At 40.7% G+C, this 18,687-nt stretch overlaps 1 protein-coding gene across 2 annotated transcripts in view; it reads left to right on the forward strand.

Annotated features, from left to right (window-relative positions):
- Positions 1-837: 837 nt before the first annotated feature.
- Positions 838-18,687, forward strand: part of LOC308400733 (uncharacterized protein) — a 30,906-nt gene continuing 13,056 nt past the window's right edge. For both annotated transcript variants that reach the window (XM_080888651.1, XM_080888652.1), the window contains exons 1-4: positions 838-939; positions 7,942-8,084; positions 10,532-10,635; positions 12,271-12,380. In XM_080888651.1, the coding sequence (XP_080744777.1) occupies positions 8,002-8,084; positions 10,532-10,635; positions 12,271-12,380 (297 nt within the window). In that variant the 5' untranslated portion in view covers positions 838-939; positions 7,942-8,001. The remainder of the gene's footprint in view (positions 940-7,941; positions 8,085-10,531; positions 10,636-12,270; positions 12,381-18,687) is intronic.

The raw sequence follows: 18,687 nt of genomic DNA on the forward strand, positions 1-18,687 counted from the left end.
TCGTCTTCTATCTTCATGACAGGTACATCCTGTCACTGCTGGATGCTCGCTTGTCATCTTGACACCTCAGCAGCAGTTCTGCGACAAACTGCTCTTTTGCAACCCCAGCAAAACATGATTAAACTTTCATCTATAAATGATTCTCTCTAACTGAGTGTGTGTGTGTGTGTGTGTGTGTGTGTGTGTGTGTGTGTGTGTGTGTGTGTGTGTGTGTGTGTGTGTGTGTGTGTGTGTGTGTGTGTGTGTGCGCGCTAACCACAATTGCACCCTGTCTCACCTCGCCGACTAGCTCCTGACCTCTAACCAGACAGAGAGACAGAAACCACTCTCAGATATGTAATAACCGAACTGAAACTATGTATGTGTCATCTACTAAATAAATGTTTTAATCAGGAACCTCTACTAAAAGCTTAATACAAGAATATGAACATATAAAAGATATTAAAAATAACCTGATATAAGTGTTTTGTAAGCATGTATTGCAATTCCTTCTATGTTCTAGTTTTCCCTCAACATGTCTCATCTGGACAGTCACGCCAGTGAAGCTTAAGACCCTTAATAAACCTGAACATCAACTCAAATAAGCACAAATATGCATTGTGTATAAAATAGTTATAACTGCACCTGGAATACAAAGTTAATATAATAACTGTATGCATAAACATCTTAAGGCCATCTTAAAGCTATCTGTTACATTGTTAGAGCAATAATCATACTGCAGATTATATTATTAATGCAATGGTAATGATGATAATTATTTAACAATAGCAGTAAAATAATTTCCCTGCTCCACAGACAGGAAGGCTTTTATTTTGACATGTGCATAGGCAAGAAGCAGGAAATGCAGAGAACAATGTGAAAAGCAAGGCCACACCTTTGTAGTCATTCATGTGAAATTCAAAGCAATCCTTCAAAGGAGTCCTTCAGAAAGCAATAGTCGTAAGTTTTGTCAGTTCTTTGTATATTAAGCAATTAATAATAGGGTGTTTTGAGATATTATTTTGTACCTTCTTTGAAGTGCAGTTATAGGGTGTAGCTTCTGAGCTAATAATAGAAGTGTACGCTCACCCACTTCCTGCTTGTTTTTCTTTGTAGTAATATCAGTTTGCATATCTACAGTATACTTATTTCATAGTCTCCTGTGTAAGTGCCTGAATATATTTACCTGCTGATTATATGACAATCGATTAAGAGTTTTGTATTATGTGTTTTTCTAGTTTCACTCCAGTTCAATGATGTCAGTGCAAGATGATTGCTATGTTTGGAGTCATTAAAGGAGCAAGTACGCTCACTTTCCTGGCTCTTGAAAAGGAGTTTGGCTGGCTGTTTATCTATGTTCACACTCAGGGAGTTTAACACATAGAGAGAACAGTACATGTCTTTTAGACCCCATTCCCACAAAACTGCTCAAAGAAGTCCTGCCATTAATTAATTCTTCAATCTTAAATATGATCAACTTATCTCTAATAATCGGCTATGTACCACAGGCCTTCAAGGTGGCTGTAGTTAAACATTTACTTAAGCAGCTGCGCGCGCTCCCGCAGACAGTAATCACGATCACTGTCTAGCACAACACCTGGAGCTAAGGGGGCAAAACAATCGCATGAGTGCTGCTGTTTGACTGAGGAAGAATAAAGTAGTTGTGGTAAGCCAATCACATGACCACTTTAAGATGACAAAGCAACAAGGTGATATATACCAGTTTTTAAATTGTGTTGATAGGCCACGTAAAACCAGAGTCGTGATAAACAATATATACGCGTGTTATTCCTCAATAGTTTCGTCACGTTTACTGTCTAAGGACAGCGCTAGCAAGCACTCTCTGCTTATGACCAAAACCCCCCCAAAAAACAGGGGAAGTTTTAGGAGTGACAGAGAGAGAGAGAGAGAGAGAGAGAGAGAGAGAGAGAGAGAGAGAGAGAGAGAGAGACAGCAGAAAAAGAGAGAGAGCGAATTTTGAGATGTGACAGATTTGTGACGTTTAGCGTGTTTGGCGTGTGTAGTCAATGTGTTGTAGTGTTGTGGATAGTTTTGTGTTGTGTGTCAGAACAATGAGGCGACTGCTGTCTCCAGGTAGAAACAGGAGTGATACACCTGCTGCTGTCAGACCTGCAGGTATCAGGCTGTGATGTTCTTCTTTATAGTGGACAGAAATTATTTTTTTGGAGAGGCACAAATAATTTGTGTGGCATCTTGTTGAATGCAGAACAGCTGATTGTTCTGTAAATAGTTTGAAATGGTTATTTAAAAAATCAAGGTAAAAGGTAAATGGCTGCAAATAACTTTGTTGTTTGCAAAACTTGCGCATAGGATTTTAAAATTGACCATTTATATTTGCCTCCAAAAGTTGATTGTGTTCATCTGGACGTAGCGTTTTGTGGGGGAAATGTTTCGTCACTCATCCAGGTGACTTCTTCAGTCTCAGCCGACTGCAGGTTTCCCCAAATCTTATAAACAGTACAGTTGCATAATGACTGAAACCAGCCCACTGAAGGGACATTGGGCTGGGAGGTCAGTTCCTCAATCATAATTATGCAAATTAAGGGTACATCTTTCGCCATCTTTATGCATATTATGTAAGGTGTGGCTATATAAATATATGTACAACTCTGTGTATATATGTTTATGGACAGGCATGCAATGTAGTGACAAGGATTGACAAGAACTAATATTGCATATGAAAAATATTGCACATAGAAACTACCATGGTGAATTGCACCAGGGAAAAAAAGGCTCAGTAATTCTAGTGCTAGTTTGGTCTCAGCACAGTAGAGAGCAGCCTTGTCCATGATTTATAGACAGGGCTGCACATAAGTGGTCCGCAGGTGCGCATTCGCTGTCAAAATAAAAGATGCGCACCAGATAAGAAGTTGGAACGCGCATTTGCGTACATAAGATGTTCTGTAGAAGAACTGACATTTGTTCAGAACTTTTAAATATGTCGAAGAAGCAAGCTCCGTATGCAATTACTTTGGTGTTCCGCCACCGCAAAAGAAGCGTGTATTCCCGGAAATTCCGAGAATACACGCAATATGTGTATACCTGTTTATAGACATGTTTTGGTCTAGTGGTGTTACTTGGATTCCAGATTTGACACTTCAGGACCAGATCAATCTCTTCCAGGGATTCATTTATAACGTTTGCCTTCAACATCTGCTAATTCAGCTAAATGCTCTGACATCTACTTCCCAGTGAGCTGTACTAGCTTAACTGTTTGAGCTAACTTTAGTCTACTGTTTGTTGCTCCGGCCACCTCGGCTCTTTTTCCTCCACATCTTCTAAGATGTGGGCCAATATGTTCTTGAGCTGGTCTGCACTATTTTGGATTCTCCTAAAGCTCACGCCTGGATTTCTCCGCTATACAAGCGCTGAGCTCCTGCACCTTCGCAGCTAGCTGTCGCTCCCATCCACCCCAGACATCACTTTCCAGCCTCGCCGGAGATACATCTATCGTGGGTCCCGCAGGATTTTCCACAACTCCAGTGGAATGAAATCGTTTTGGTCTGCTACTCTCCTCCCTCGCAGGAACCCTTATCATGTTGTCAACCACCGGTCTCTAGTCCACCTGACCAGGCCGCCCACCGCAATTGGCAAAAAAGAAAATACTCCACTCAACTTTGGCCTTTTAAACATCTGTTCACTGACAAATAAGGGACCTCTCATCCAAAGCCTCTTATCTGACTGTTACATTGACTTTTTCTGTTTAACTGAAACTTGGCAACAACCTGATGACTTATATTAACTGGATAAATCTACTTCTTTTAGGTTTATTTACTTTTTGGAACTTCGCTGCTCAGATCGAAGGGATGGTCTCACAAACATTTTTCAACAGCACTTGAGAGTCCTGCCACTCAATATTGATACCTTTAGTTCCCTAGAGTGCCTTGCATGTGAGCTGACTGACACCATCATAGCTACTGTAACCCCCCCCCCCCCCCCAGCTTAACTCAGTCTTCTTCAGAGATTTTGCTAACTTACTAACCCACCTTTCATCTCTCTCCCCAAATGTTGAGAGATTTCAACATTCATATTCAAATCTTTCCGTTGCTGAAATCCCCATAACTGACCATTTACTCCTTTCATTTAACCTCACTCTCTGCTGCTTTTTTACCAAGCCAACCCATCTCATCTCGTTCCACAACATCAAGAACACTGATGTAGACATCCTCACTAACAGATTGGATTATGTTCAGATTCCAGACTTCTATTCTACTATGATAATTTGTTGTTATATCAATATAATATACACTCAACAAAAATATAAACGCAACACCTTTGTTACTGCTCCCATTCCCCATGGGATGGACGTAGAGACCTAAAATTCATTCCAGATACACAATATAACCATCCCTCCCAAACAGTGGTCACAAATCAGTCCAAATGTGTGGTAGTGGGCACATCTGCTATATTGAGATAATCCATCCCACCTCACAGGTGTGCCACATCAGGATGCTGATCTGACATCATGAGTAGTGCACAGGTGTACCTCAGACTGCCCACAACAAAAGGCCACCCTGGAATGTGCAGTTTTTTGCGCTATTGGGGGTCTGGGGACCCAGAACCGGTCAGTATCTGGTGTGACCACCATTTGCCTCATGCAGTGCAACACATCGTCGCATGGAGTCTATCAGATTGTCAATTGTGGCCTGTGGAATGTTGGTCCACTCCACTTCAATGGCTGTGCGAGGTTGTTGGATATTCGTGGGAACTGGTACACGCTGTCGTATACGCCGGTCAAGCACATCCCGAACATGCTCAATGGGTGACATGTCCGGTGAGTATGCTGGCCATGCAAGAACTGGGACATTCTCAGCTGCCATCTGCCCTGAACAATGTGAACCATGATTCATCCGTGAAGCGCACACCTCTCCAACGTGCCAGACGCCATCGAATGTGAGCATTTGCCCACACAAGTCTGTTACGGCGACGAGCTGGAGTCAGGTCAAGACCCCGATGAGGACGACGGGCATGCAGTTGAGCGTCCCTGAGACGGTTTCTGACAGTTTGTGCAGAAATTGTTTGGTTGTGCAAACCAATTGTTCCAGCAGCTGTCTGGGTGGCTGGTTTCAGACGATCTTGGAGGTGAACCTGCTGGATGTGGAGGTCCTGGGCTGGTGTGATTACACGAGGTCTGCAGTTGTGAGGCCGGTTGGATGTGCTGCCATATTCTCTGAAACGCCTGTGGAGACGGCTTATGGTTGAGAAATGAACATTCAATGCACGGGTGACAGATCTGGTTGACATTCCTGCTGTCAGCATGCCAATTGCACGCTCCCTCATTGCTTGTGGCATCTGTGGCATTTTGCTGTGAGACAAAATGGGAATATGACAGTAAATACTAAATATTAAACATTATTGTGCAGCACGTAAGATCAACAGAACACAGTGTGCTTTGAGGTAGGAGCCAAAAGGGGTGTAGTTTGTGGGTGTGATCACCCGTGTGTACACCTGTGAGCATGGACGCGCTTGTTTTTTTAAAAGGTTCCTTCATGTAATGATCTGCTAGAGGGTGTGGAAATGCCAGTTCTGTTAATTTCAAGGTTTCAGTGACATTTCTGCGCAGATCAGACAAAATGTCTCTTGAGGCCAAATTTATTGAGTTCTGCTAATCTATAAATCACATTCATCCTTCTAATGAAAAATGTGTGTCCTAACAATAAAGCTGAAACTGTTGACCGAGTAACTGCCTCTGAGAGTCCGGGTTGCTGTGAAAGTGGGCGTAGCCCAGTGCCTCTGACATACGTTATAAATGTTTGTCAGAGCGACATACTGCCATTTTGCTTCTCCACTGCTCTTTGGAAATCTTATGCGGCTCTGAATGTCAGATGCTTTTGCAGTTTTACTTTTGACATATCTATGCTTCACCAGCAGAACAAGAAGATTTTTTTCTTCTGGTTCTAAATAAGTACAAAAAATAATTGCATTACAAATGTAAGTAACATGTTCATTCTTTGATTAATGGATATCATTATTATTAGTGCTCATATTTTCATGTAGCTTTCAGTATACTCTTTAGAATAATTGAGGTAATAACCATCTGATTAAAATTGCAACTTCACAGTGATGCTTGTCATGACATATTCCTCTCCTGGCGCAGTCCTCATGTGAGCCAGTTTCACTGTTGAGCTTCATGGTTTTTGAGACTTCACTTGTGGACACATTCAAAGTTTTAGCAATTTTTCTTGACTGCCTGACCTTCAGTTCTTAAAGTAATGATTAGGGGTGGGTTTTTATAATCGATTCATCGATTAAAATCGATTCTGGCTTGGATAACGTAAAATCGATTCATTAAAATCCTGAATCGATTTTTTAATATAAATTTATTTTGCCCGAAATGCCAGAATCTCTGGTGACATCTCACAAAATTTCAAGAACCACCAAACAGTTAAGACAGTAAATGAGAGCAGGTACAGGGATTCTGCACATAGACTTAAATACACAGCGCGACCCGCAGATCAGAATCAGTTAGATGTCGCCTTTCTCACAGTCGGGGCTGAAAGCCGACAGCTCGCTGATTCTGATCTGTCGGCGGGTCGGCGCTTTGTGTTCACGCCCTTTATGCGCCGATTCTAAAGCTGTTAGTTTGATGTCTCTCCAAACAATGTTGACCGAACCAGCAGCAAAAGAAGATCCAAACTACGCTTCACATAAACATCGTCATGAATTCACTCTGACTTTTACTGTTTTGCTTCCATCGCGATGCGCAGCTCTCTCTCTCTCTCTCTCTCTCTCTCTCTCTCTCTCTCTCTCTCTCTCTCTCTACTTCAAGAACAGTTTCCCTTTCTTCATTATTCGCTTGCTTGTTACGCACAAGTCTACTGTTGCTTACAGCGCTGTCGCTACAGCTACTTTGACACAAAGGCATCTGCTGTGATGCTCACACCTTTGATAAAGTCTTGCGTGTGTCAGCTTCCTTTTTATTGATACAAAAATATGTAAATGTACTGATCTGAATTATATTTCTGACTGTCAAAATTTCCCAGATTTAAATCGAATCGAATTGAATCGAATTAAATCGAATCGTGGATCGAATCGATTCGGGACCTTGTGAATCGGAATTGAATCGATTCTAGAAATCAGTGACGATACCCAGCCCTAGTAATGATGGACTGCCGTTTAGTGGTGGAAGGATCAATCCAAATATCGATTGTATCGATAACAAGTCAGCATCGGTATCGGATTGATACTAGCCTGGAGAGATAGGTTGTTAAGTTGTTTACATATTGTTTATATTTTTCACCAGTTGTTGTTTTTGTTGTTGAGGATTTTAATTGTAATTTTTGAATCATAGTTTCTCAACAGTAATTATTCGTTTTAATTCGTTTACTGGTTTGCGTGCACTTTTTAGCTGATTGGTTCTAACCATAATATTAATGCTAACATTATAAAATAGGGCTTTCAGCTGTGTACCAACCTAACTTCTGCACAACACAACTGTGATGGTCCGAACCCCATTAAGAAGGCAAGAAATTCCATCAATGAGTTACATCAGATTTTACTTGTCATTCTTGCTTTTCCTGTCATGCATTGTGCTTTCATCTTTATAAGGTACAAAATGTTCATGTGACATTTGTATGTGATTTGAATTTTTTGGTCTTGTTCTTTCTTTATGGAGTTATTTTTATATTATATTGATAGCCATGGCCCTTCATTGAGTTTTGTTCCCTTTCATGGCCTGTTTATTTTAGTCTGCTCTCTGTTGTCTCTCTGTGTTCCCTGTGTTTAATCAGTCTGCATCTCAGTGTGTGTTTCTCATTTATTTTGGATTTATTTGTATAGTCAATGTGTGTGTTAAATGCCTTAAATGCTTATTCCTTCAACATTTTTTCTAGAAATGCTGTTATTTGTCTTCGTTTGCTCTGTGTGCAGCACCTTCCTGTATGAGTTAAAGCAGAAGTTGATAAAAGATAAAAAATCATTCATTGTCTTTTGCTTGTTCAGGTTTCACCAGACTCCAGACTGAAAAGAAGCATCTAAGCTAAAGCAAATAATATCTCTGCGATGGGCCACAAGCCAAAGATCAAACAGTTTATGTGGATCATTTATGTCATTACCGTCATCTATCTAATATATTACACCTACAGGTGAGTGAAATTACAGGAGTCAGCAGGAGTTGCAGCAGTGTTTGGTTGTAATCAGATCTATATTCATCCATTTAAAAACTGATAACAATTGAAAAAGCAGTGCCACCTTAATGTGTAGTAGCACACAAAACACATTAAAACCCTGTGAAGTTTAAAGTACTTTTATCTGTTTGTGATTTGACTGGTTTCCTTGCGTAAAAGTGTTGTCATGAATCGCTGCGCGGCAGGCAGGAGTTGGACCCAAAATGCAGGACTCACAGACTCAGGGGCTGAACTCAAAATCACAGCTTTATTTGCTGGCAGGGAAAAAACATACAAACTAATCTAAACTGGGAAACAACACACTAAAACTCACAGGGAGGTCCACACAGCATGAGGGACGACACAACACTGACTCAGAGAAACACAGGGTTTAAATACAATGGAAAGTAACGAGGGGAAAGAGACACAGAAGGAGAGCACAGCTGGGAGAAATCAGAACTGACGAGACAAGGGAGTAGTAAACTGAGCACACTCACATAAGACACAGACCTTCACAATAAAACAGGAAACTCAGACACAGGGAACCAGACAAGACGCTGAACTAAACAGACAGATTCACAAACAGACGGGGTGACACCATAGACAGACAGAGATACAGACGCAGACTCAGAGGCAGACAGAAGAGAACTCAAACAATAATAATCATCATAATAAACTAGAAAATGATAATAATAAACTTAAAGCGCTGGGTCACCGACCCAGGACCATGACAAGTGTTATGACAAAAAATCTCCTTCTCACCCCCACTCATGTTATCTACCAGAGGCCTGAGAGTTTGAAGGTCCTGTGCAGTATCTGTAGTTGTTCCTAATACTGCACAGACAGACAGCTCTGTGCAGAAACCCTAGAATCTACTGGAGCCACTCTTACAGTTTTAGGTTTACAAATGCTAATGCTTCCATTACGATGGAGAGACACATTTGAATTTATACACTTCAGATTCTCAGAGAGGCTAGAGCTTGGCTTGTCTATATAAACACACAAGTTGTGGACATCCTTCACTAAACAAAAGAACATGTTGGATTTGCTTAATTCAATAGTGGACATTAGTTGCACACAAATGTTTTGCTTTGGCAGCATCTTAAATAACTGAGTTAAATCAACACAATTTATTCATATTCAATAAATCTGTGCATTTTGTGTTGATAAAACATGATTGAAACATTTTTAGATGGAGTAAGTTGAGCTCTTGAAATATTTCAGTCCTTCACAATTTTCTTTAATTCACTGTATTCCAATATTATTCAATAACCTTCACCCCAACACTTAAATACCACATGTTGTCTTCATATTACATAATGTTCAACAAAGTCTAGATTCTGGTTAACATAAAATTTCAATGGAGTTACAACAACTTCCACTCCATCCATCCTCTTATCTTTATCAGGGTTGTTGTGGCCTATACCATGGTAAGGGGTCGCCAGTCTATCACAGGGCTAACACAGAGACATAAATATTGGGACATTGACACAATTCTAACATTTTTGGCTCCATACACAACCACAATGGATTCCAAATGAAACGAACAAGATATGCTTTAACTGCAGACTGTCAGCTTTTATTTGAGGGTATTTAAATCCAAATCAGGTGAAGGGTGTAGGAATTACGACAGTTTGTATATGTGCCTCCTACTTCTTAGCAATGAGCAATTAACCTAGCTCTAACAACTGCATAATTTTTAACTGTGGGAAACCAGAAGGCCTACAGCAAGCTAGCCAGACTGTGGATTTGATCTTCTTGCTGTGAGGTAACAGTACTAATTACTGCACCACCAAGCTGTTGATGCAGACTTCACAAAAGTAGGAAAGCTTGCAGAATTTTCTGTATGTTTTTGTCCTTGACAGTTAAACCACAATAAATAGCAATAGCATACACACGGTGTGTGTATAGATGTGTGCCTCTTATAACTCTGGTGATTTTCCTGTGGTTTAAAATCTTGTGTGGTCTGGTGAATTTCATGAGTGCAGGCAACTAACCACTCTTACTAGATTGTATCATGTCATCTCAACAAGAACAAATTAAGTTGTTGAATTTCATACAGATACTACATGATTTACTTACGTTCACCATAGAAACATGAAAATATTTTGTAAAAAGTACAAGTTGGACTTTCAATTTCATTTTTTGAGTGTTCAATCATTTTGGACGTGGGACAAAAAGTTGTATAAATAGATCTCCATTAACAAAACGATCCTACCTTAGCAGTTATAGTTATTTAGCCTTGAACTTTTTAATGCACTTTAACAATGGGGAAAAATGTTTTTGTAGAAAAACAGGTTTCAAAAGCAGACCCTGCAGACAGACAGTATAAAGTACTATATAACATTAAAGTACTTAAAACAACACTGTGGTAGCTGCTGCTATTCTGGATGTCTTCATTACCCTGTCATTTTTTACCTCTGTAGCACAGGACTATTCTACCATTGGATGCTTTGGAAGTACAATGGAACAGTCCCAACAATTCTAGATGAGCTAAATATGACTCACAACAGTAGTCCAGAACATGCTGGTAAGCTTACTGTTATTGAATACTTCTCAATGTAAAAGATTTTACATTGCATTTTATATTTTTACATTATTTTAAGATATTTGTCTTGCCTTGTCTTGTATGTTCTTAAGAAATCTTTCCTCTTCCTGCTCACTCACTAAATCATCATTTCATCTTTCTACAGCAATTCTGTTGTTTTGATTTTTATTTAACCCTCTATTGTGACATTTTAAATTTTAAGTGTCTTTTTAGAATGGTTTTCTTTTTTAAAATATAAAACAATGTTTTTTTTTACTTGTTAGATATTGCTATCAATTATTATAATGTTTTTACTTATTTGTTCTTGTTTCAAATCTCACTATAATTCATGTTTTGTTTGATATATTTGATTTTTGGTACAAAATGTAATTGGTCCCACTCGTATTACTGATCATTCTTTAGATTCCTATTATCAGTGTTTTGGATGTAGTTCAGTCCAATCATTGGTGTGTTTTAGTAGATTGGCTGATCAGGCCAATCACCACAAACTATTAAAAGAGTTACGTCAGTGAGGAAACCTCAACTGTGGTGGCCGTTGCTCAGGAGATATAAACTGAAAGTTTTCTGCACATAAATGAAGAAGAAGCATCAAAAGACTAATTATGACACTTTAAAAAATTGTGTCATAATTATTAGCTCAATTTCAATAAATCTATTTGAAATCTATTCATTTGCATAAAAATACAATGCAATGCATGGTGATACAAAACTAAAATAAATAAAGATTACCTCGGTGAAAATACAGAACTGCTATGAAATATATATGACTATACATGCATTAAAATATGACTGCCAAAAGTTATATAGTTATAGTAAAAGATACTGGAAGTTATTTTAGTTAGTTTTGACCTTTACTGTAACCTAAAATTTGTAATTTAAGTTGGAGTTGGTGGGGGTCTACCAGTGTTACGGTTTGGAGGAGGACTCAAGCGCAGGACTCCGGTTCTGATGCTCACAAGAAGGATTTATTTACAATTCACCAGGTGTATATACAAGAAGGTGCGGGGGGTGCTATATACAGCTGAGTGAGTTAAGAAGGGGTCTCCAGGGAAGTCCAGGGGGAAAGCACGCGTTCTTCAGATCATCCACACACACAATCACAGGCTCACACTCCGACACTGCCACACGGGAATCACACAGGGGAAAATCCAGGAAGCTCTGTAGACAGGGAGACAGGGTTAAGTACAACGCACAAAGGAAAATACTATTAACTAGACTTGCTGTAGCTTGACTTCACTAACGCGTGGTAGACAACGATCCAGCGATGAACAGCAGTCGCCTCCTGGTTTAAATGCTGATCGTCTTAATGAGACCCAGGTGTCTCATCTGTCGAGGGTGTGAACCCACAATGAGTTCTGCCCTGGCGAGAGAGAGTGAGAGAGCTGATCAGCGTGCAGCTGATCCGCCTGGCCGTGACAACCAGAGATCTCTATGGAGAAAGGCCTATGTTCAATTTTAAGTCTACAGCTTTGCAGCTGCCATTGACAATGCTCCTAATAAAGCTGTTGATATGATGACTTTGGATGTGCAGCATCTAGACCAAACATCCCTATGTGCCAAAGTTATGATATTATTATTAAACAATTTGTAATAACCTTTTTTTTTTCCACCAATGAGGTTCCCAGGGACCATACACTCAGAGACCATACGCATTTCTTGCAGCAGTTAAAGGGACAAAGACCGTTCTGATATCAGCTTATCTGGAACATCGCACAGACAAAAAGGAGGTCAGTGAAAAGATAAATGTTGCATTATTTAAACCGCTCTGTTGGTTACAATACTAAATGTAAATCTGAGAGTCAATAAAATTCAGAAAATGCTAGGATTTAACAGCAAATTGACAATAATTGGGCGATCATGGCTCAAGAGTTGGCAGTTTGTCTTGTAATCAGAAGGTTGCCGGTTCGGGCCCCAGCTCCGACAGTCTCAGTCGTTGTGTCACTTCACCCGTTGCCTACTGGTGGTAGTCAGAGGGCCCGGTGGCGCCAGTGTCCGGCAGCCTCGCCTCTGTCAGTGCGCCCCAGGGTGGCTGTGGCTACAATGTAGCTGCCATCACCGGTGTGTGAATGTGTGGATGACTGGTGGTGTAAAGCGCTTTGGGGTCCTTAGGGACTAGTAAAGCGCTATACAAATACAGGCCATTTACTAGTGATGGTCCGCTTGAAGCTGAAGCTCCGGTGCGTGTGTCAAAAAAATCAACACACTGCTTCAGAAGCACTGTGTCGAAGCTTGATTCGTTTGGCCATAGTCACGTGATCAGTGACGTCCGAAGCTTCATTTAGAACCTAACTGCTTCGGTATCTGATTCAATGGTTTATAAGGAAGCGAATCATTCGCAGAGTGTGAGTAATGTGAATGTCTAAGTTGTGAGATAAAATTGAGGCACAAGAAGCCAGAAGGGGACAGAGGGGGGGATGCCTCCCCTGCACCCTGGTGACACACCTTTACCCCAAGGCCCTGCATGTGTGGGTGATTGTGGTGGAGCGGGAAGAGGGAGGCAGCTGGAGATGGAGCTCCCCCTACTGCAGATTGAGTTCCTGTACAGAGGAGAGCTCCTGCAAGGTGTAACAACCTCCCCCACCAGTTGAAGAGCCCCCCAGGTGGCTTGATGCACTGGCGGCACCCTGCGCCAGGGCCGGGCCCCCATACACCCACCCGCCCACAACCCCAGCAACATACCAACCAGGACCCAAGCCCCCGAGGCCCAGCCAGGGCCCCAGCCCAGAGACAGAGCGCCCCCAGAACCTCACGCCCGTCCCGGACCCACCCAGGGGCAGCCAGGCTACCAGGTCAGTAACCCACGTCCGTCAGCACAGACCCTCCCCTAGCCCCGCTGCACGCAGCCACGAGGAAACAGTCACCTAAGAGCCAACAGAGCCCCTAATAGGCCATGACCGCTACCCCGGGTTGAGCCCCCCCAAGAAAGATGCTCCTGGGGAACCCCCCGACGCTCTAAGCCTGTCCCTACCCCCACACCAATCACAACAGCGAAGGCGGGACCAAACTATGACCCCCCCACCCCCACTAGGTGATGGAGCTAATCAAAGGAGCCCAGAGCAATTGATCTGATGTGGTGGCAGAGGCTGTATCAAGACTAATGTAATCTAATAGATAATTTCTATATTGGTTAGAATTAAGATTATTTTTATTTTTCCAGTTCATGAGGACTGTTTTCTTGGCTATGCATAGGGCAGTAAAAACCATATGGACTATATTCTTTTCTGTAGTGACATTATCTAAGCTGCCCAACAAACACACTAAAGGGGAAGTTGGAACGTTACAGTTCAGACACTTTGATAAGTCTTCACATATCTCGCGCCAAAACATCTGCACTGGTGGACAGCACCAAAGAGCGTGGATATAATTGTCCGGTGTATTGGTTTGACAGTGTGAGCAGTTGTTGGTAGACGTAAAGCCCATCTTGAACATCCGATGACCTGTATAGTGCACTCTATGTAATATTTTGTATTGAATTAATTGAAGACTGGGATTTCTAATTAGATGAAAGGTTTTTAAGCAAATCTGAGACCAGAAGTTTTGGTCTAAGTTAACTGATAAATCCGCTTCCCATTTTGCAATAGGAAGTGATATTGATTCATCTATTTTAGAAAGCATTCTGTATATTTTGGATAGTAATTTGGGGGTTTTAAGAGTAAGAAATTGAACCACACTTGGTGGTGTTTGTAGTTCAACTTGACCCGGTTTAAATTTCTTTTTTACTATGGATTTAATTTGTTGATATTCTAAAAATCTTTTCTTGTTGATCCCATATTGTGTAACTAGTCTGTCAAATGAAATAAATTCTGTTCCTTCTAGTATATGTTCTAAATATTTGATTCCTTTACCACTCCAATCTGAAAAGTTTATCATATTATTGTTTTGTAATATGTCAGGGTTGTTCCAGATAGGTGTACGTTTGCATGGGATTAATGAAGACTCCGTCAATTTTAGAAACTCCCACCATGCTGTCAGAGAAGAGCTGATGCTGATGCTTTTGAAGCATTCATGTCGTTGGATGTTTGAGCTGATAGATCTGAAATCTCTAGATTATTGCAAAGTGCTTGTTCTAGATCTAGCCAAGGTTCATCTAAGAGGGTATGTTTTAGCCATCCTGAGATAAACTGAAGCCTGTTGGCTAAGAAGTAGTGCTGAAAGTTAGGTAGTTCTAATCCTCCTCTATCCTTGGTCTTTTGTAGTGTTTTTAAGCTTATACGTGGGGGTTTATTTTTGCAAAGGAGCTTGGACATACATGAATCTAGAGATCTGAACCAATCTTGTGGCGGTTTAGTTGGGATCATTGAGAATAACTAATTTATTTTTGGTAAGACCATCATTTTTATAGCGGCAACCCTTCCCATGAGTGATATGGGTAGACATTTCCACCTAGCCAGATCGCCTTCTACCTTCTTTAAAAGTGGGATATGGTTTAATTTAGTTAGATCTGCAAGCTTGGGAGAAACATTAATACCTCAATATTTTATATTTCCCGATTGCAGTGGTGTAGAAGAGGAATTATGGAGGGAGCAATTAATCGGAAGGACTGTAGATTTTGACCAGTTAATTGAGTAATCTGATATTCTTGCAAAAGAGTTTATCAATTCAATCATCCCAGAGATATTGGTTTGTGAATTTTGGAGAAAGAGTAACACATCATCTGCATAAAGGCTGATTTTATGTTCCACGTTCTTGCATTTTATGCCCTTAATTACTGAATTCTGTCTAAATGCTGCTGCTAGTGGTTCAATAAAAATTGCAAACAGTGAAGGGGAGAGTGGGCATCCCTGCCTGGTGCCCCTCAAGAGACAGAAGCTGGAGGATGTCTGGTCATTTGTTCTGACACAAGCTGTTGGGGAATTATATAATATTTTTAACCAGTTAATGAAAGAGGATCCAAAACCAAATTTGTGTAAAGTTGCAAATAGAAATTTCCAGTTAACTCTGTCAAATGCTTTTTCTGCGTCTAAAGAGAATATTGTAGTTTCTAGGTTTTTACTGTATGAGTAGTCTATCAAATTAAGTAATCTACGTGTATTTGTTGATGAGTGCCTACCTTTTATGAAACCAGTTTGGTCAGGATGAATTAAGAGGGGGGTTATTTTCTCCAGTCTCTTTGAGAGAGCTTTGCAGATTATTTTAAGGTCTACATTTATAAGGGATATTGGACGATAGCTTGAGGGATATACAGGGTCTTTGCCTGGTTTTAGCAGGAGATTAATGTTTGCAGAATTCATATTTGATGGAAGTCTGCCCTTTTCTTTGATTTCCAACAACGTTCTGTAAAAAACTGGTGCTAGAATCGTCCAGAATTCTTTGTAGAATTCTGCAGGAAAGCCGTCTGGACCTGGAGCCTTATTATTGTGCATACTTATCAGGGCTTCCTGGAGTTCGCCTGGTGTCAGTGGTGAATCCAGTGCCATTGCTTGAGTGTCTAATAATTTTGGAAGAGTTATGTTGTCCAAAAACTGATCAATTTCTTTTTTAGATGGGTTTATTTGTGGTGAATACAACGTTTTATAGAAATCCCTGAAAATGTTGTTTATTTGTATCGGTTCATATATTGTGTTCCCAGATGAATCTTGAACAGCACATATAGTTGTTTTTTCTTTATTTATTTTTAGCTGGTTTGCTAGAAATTGACCGGATTTATTACCATGTTCATAATTTTGTAAGCATAGTCTTTGTACTAAGAATTTTGTTTTTTTTTATCAATTATCTCATTTAATTCTAGTTTTGTTTTGCGTATTTTGTTCAATGTTTCCTGATCTTGGTGGTACACGTAGGCTTCTTCTAGTGATTTGATGTTTTTTTCTAATTCGTGAATATTTTTGTTTTCTTTTTTCTTTTTATGTGATGAGAAAGAAATTATTTTACCTCTCATCACAGCTTTCCCTGCTTCCCATAGAACAGAAGCTGATGTTTCGGGAGTGTCATTATAGTCCAAATATGAAGTCCACTCTTTTTTAAAATATTTAATAAAGTCTTCATCTTTAAGTAGTGATATATTAAATCTCCAGTTTTTACTTGGCGTAGTATTATTCTTGTGCATTGGTGTTAAAGATACAGGACGGTCATGTATCGGTGTGTGGCAGGCAGGAAACAGGACCCAAACGCAAACTCACGGGAAAACAGAACTGAACTCAAAATGCAGCTTTATTGCTGACAGGTGACAAACGATAGCAGTGATACAAAAGCAATACAGAACTAAACTGGGAAGAGCTAATTGTAACACATACCAGAAGACACGGGGAGACTCACACACAGCATGAGGGACGACGCGACACTGACTCAGAGAAACACAGGGTTTAAATACACTGGGGAGTAACGAGGGGAATGAGACACAGAAGGAGGGCACAGCTGGGAGAAATCAGGACTGACGGGACAAGCAAAGCAGGACGCATTCACATAAGACACGGACCATCAAAGTAAAACAGGAAGTATCACACAGAGACGCGAACTTGACACAGTGGAGACAGCAACTAAGAAACACAGAGACATAAACCATAAGGCAGAGGTCTAAGAACCAAAATACACAGGGAAATACTCAGCTGGGAACACAAGAGACTAGACTAGAGGGAGTAACAAAAGACCAACCATGAGAACATAATGCACAATGCAGCGTGACAGAAAACAAGAAACTCAAACATGCAAAGACACCCAATTACACAGAACAGAGGGGACACAGAGAGACATGAAGGGCAAGGGATCAAAACTAGAAACCATAGAATAAATCGCAAACAAGTACAATAATACAAAAATCCCACAGAACTAAAAACGCTGGGTCAGGAGACCCAGGACCGTGACACAGGACCATGATCGCTGACAGCTATAGGATGAATCTCAGTGTCTGAAATGTCGTTCAGCAGTGAGCTGCTGACCAAAAAAATAATCCAGATGAGAGTAAGAGTGATGGACATGTGAGGAAAAAAGTATATTTCTTACTGGTGGGGTGAAGGGAGCGCCATGCATCGCAAAGACCAAAGTCGCTCATATACTGTTTGATTATATTTGTGGACTGCCAGTTACGCTGAGTTCCCGCTGTATTGAGCCTATCCATTTCTTTATTTAGTCCAAGGTTGAGGTCGCCTCCAAGAACAAGTGTGCCATCTAAGTGTTCAGAGAGTGCACTGAAAAAACGTGAAAGAATGAGGGATCATCAACATTTGGACCATATACACTTGCAATACATAGCTTTTTATCAAGTATAGATAGTTTAATGATTAAGAATCTGCCCTCTGGATCTATAACTGTATCGAGTACTGTGAAATTAATATTTTTATGTATTAAAATTGCTACTCCCCTTTGTCTAGAATTATAACAAGCTGAGAACACATTAGGAAACTCAGGTGTTTTAAGTTCATTCGAACCTCTAAGAGGTCTGTGGGTCTCTTGAAAAAGGACAACATCTGCCTGTAGTTTTTTGAGTTGGTTAAATATTTTTAACCTCTTTTCTCTGGAGCCAGCTCCATTTATATTCCATGTAACGAACCTCAGTGCACCCATAGATGTTTGTGTATAACTAGAGATGTATGCTGTGTGCGTCGCTTAGACAGGTGGAGAGAATACATCACTTTTTCATAAATAAAGAGAAGGAGAGAGAGAAAAAATGTGTGGCGAGATGCTCCCTGAGTCTGACTATATGTGTGCATATTTACTAATCTGAGTAGGCTTGGCTTAAGTGTGTGTATCCTATACGACTGTGTGCGCTGTCTGACTGAAGTAAATGTGCTGCCGTTGAGCGCATGGTGCGTATGTGTCGAAATAAAGTTTCGGATTGGGAAGAGGACCCTGCGTCGTTCCAAGATCTCTTTGGGGAACTGGTCGTTCACGCTGAAGTCCGTTCCTTTTAATTCCCTGCCGCGGCTTTTCACATGTTGCTTTTGTTTCAAGTGGCCGAATTTGGCCACGATAGGACGTGGTCTCCCGGCCGTAGTCCGAATGGGGCCGAGGCGATGCACCCGATCGAAGACGATGTTCTTCACCGTGTCCTCCGGCAGCTTCAGGTGGGTTTTGATGAAGCTTTTTACCGTGGTCTCC

This window comes from Rhamphochromis sp. 'chilingali' (genome assembly GCF_963969265.1).
Source record: "Rhamphochromis sp. 'chilingali' genome assembly, chromosome: 8".
NCBI lineage: Eukaryota > Metazoa > Chordata > Actinopteri > Cichliformes > Cichlidae > Rhamphochromis > Rhamphochromis sp. 'chilingali'.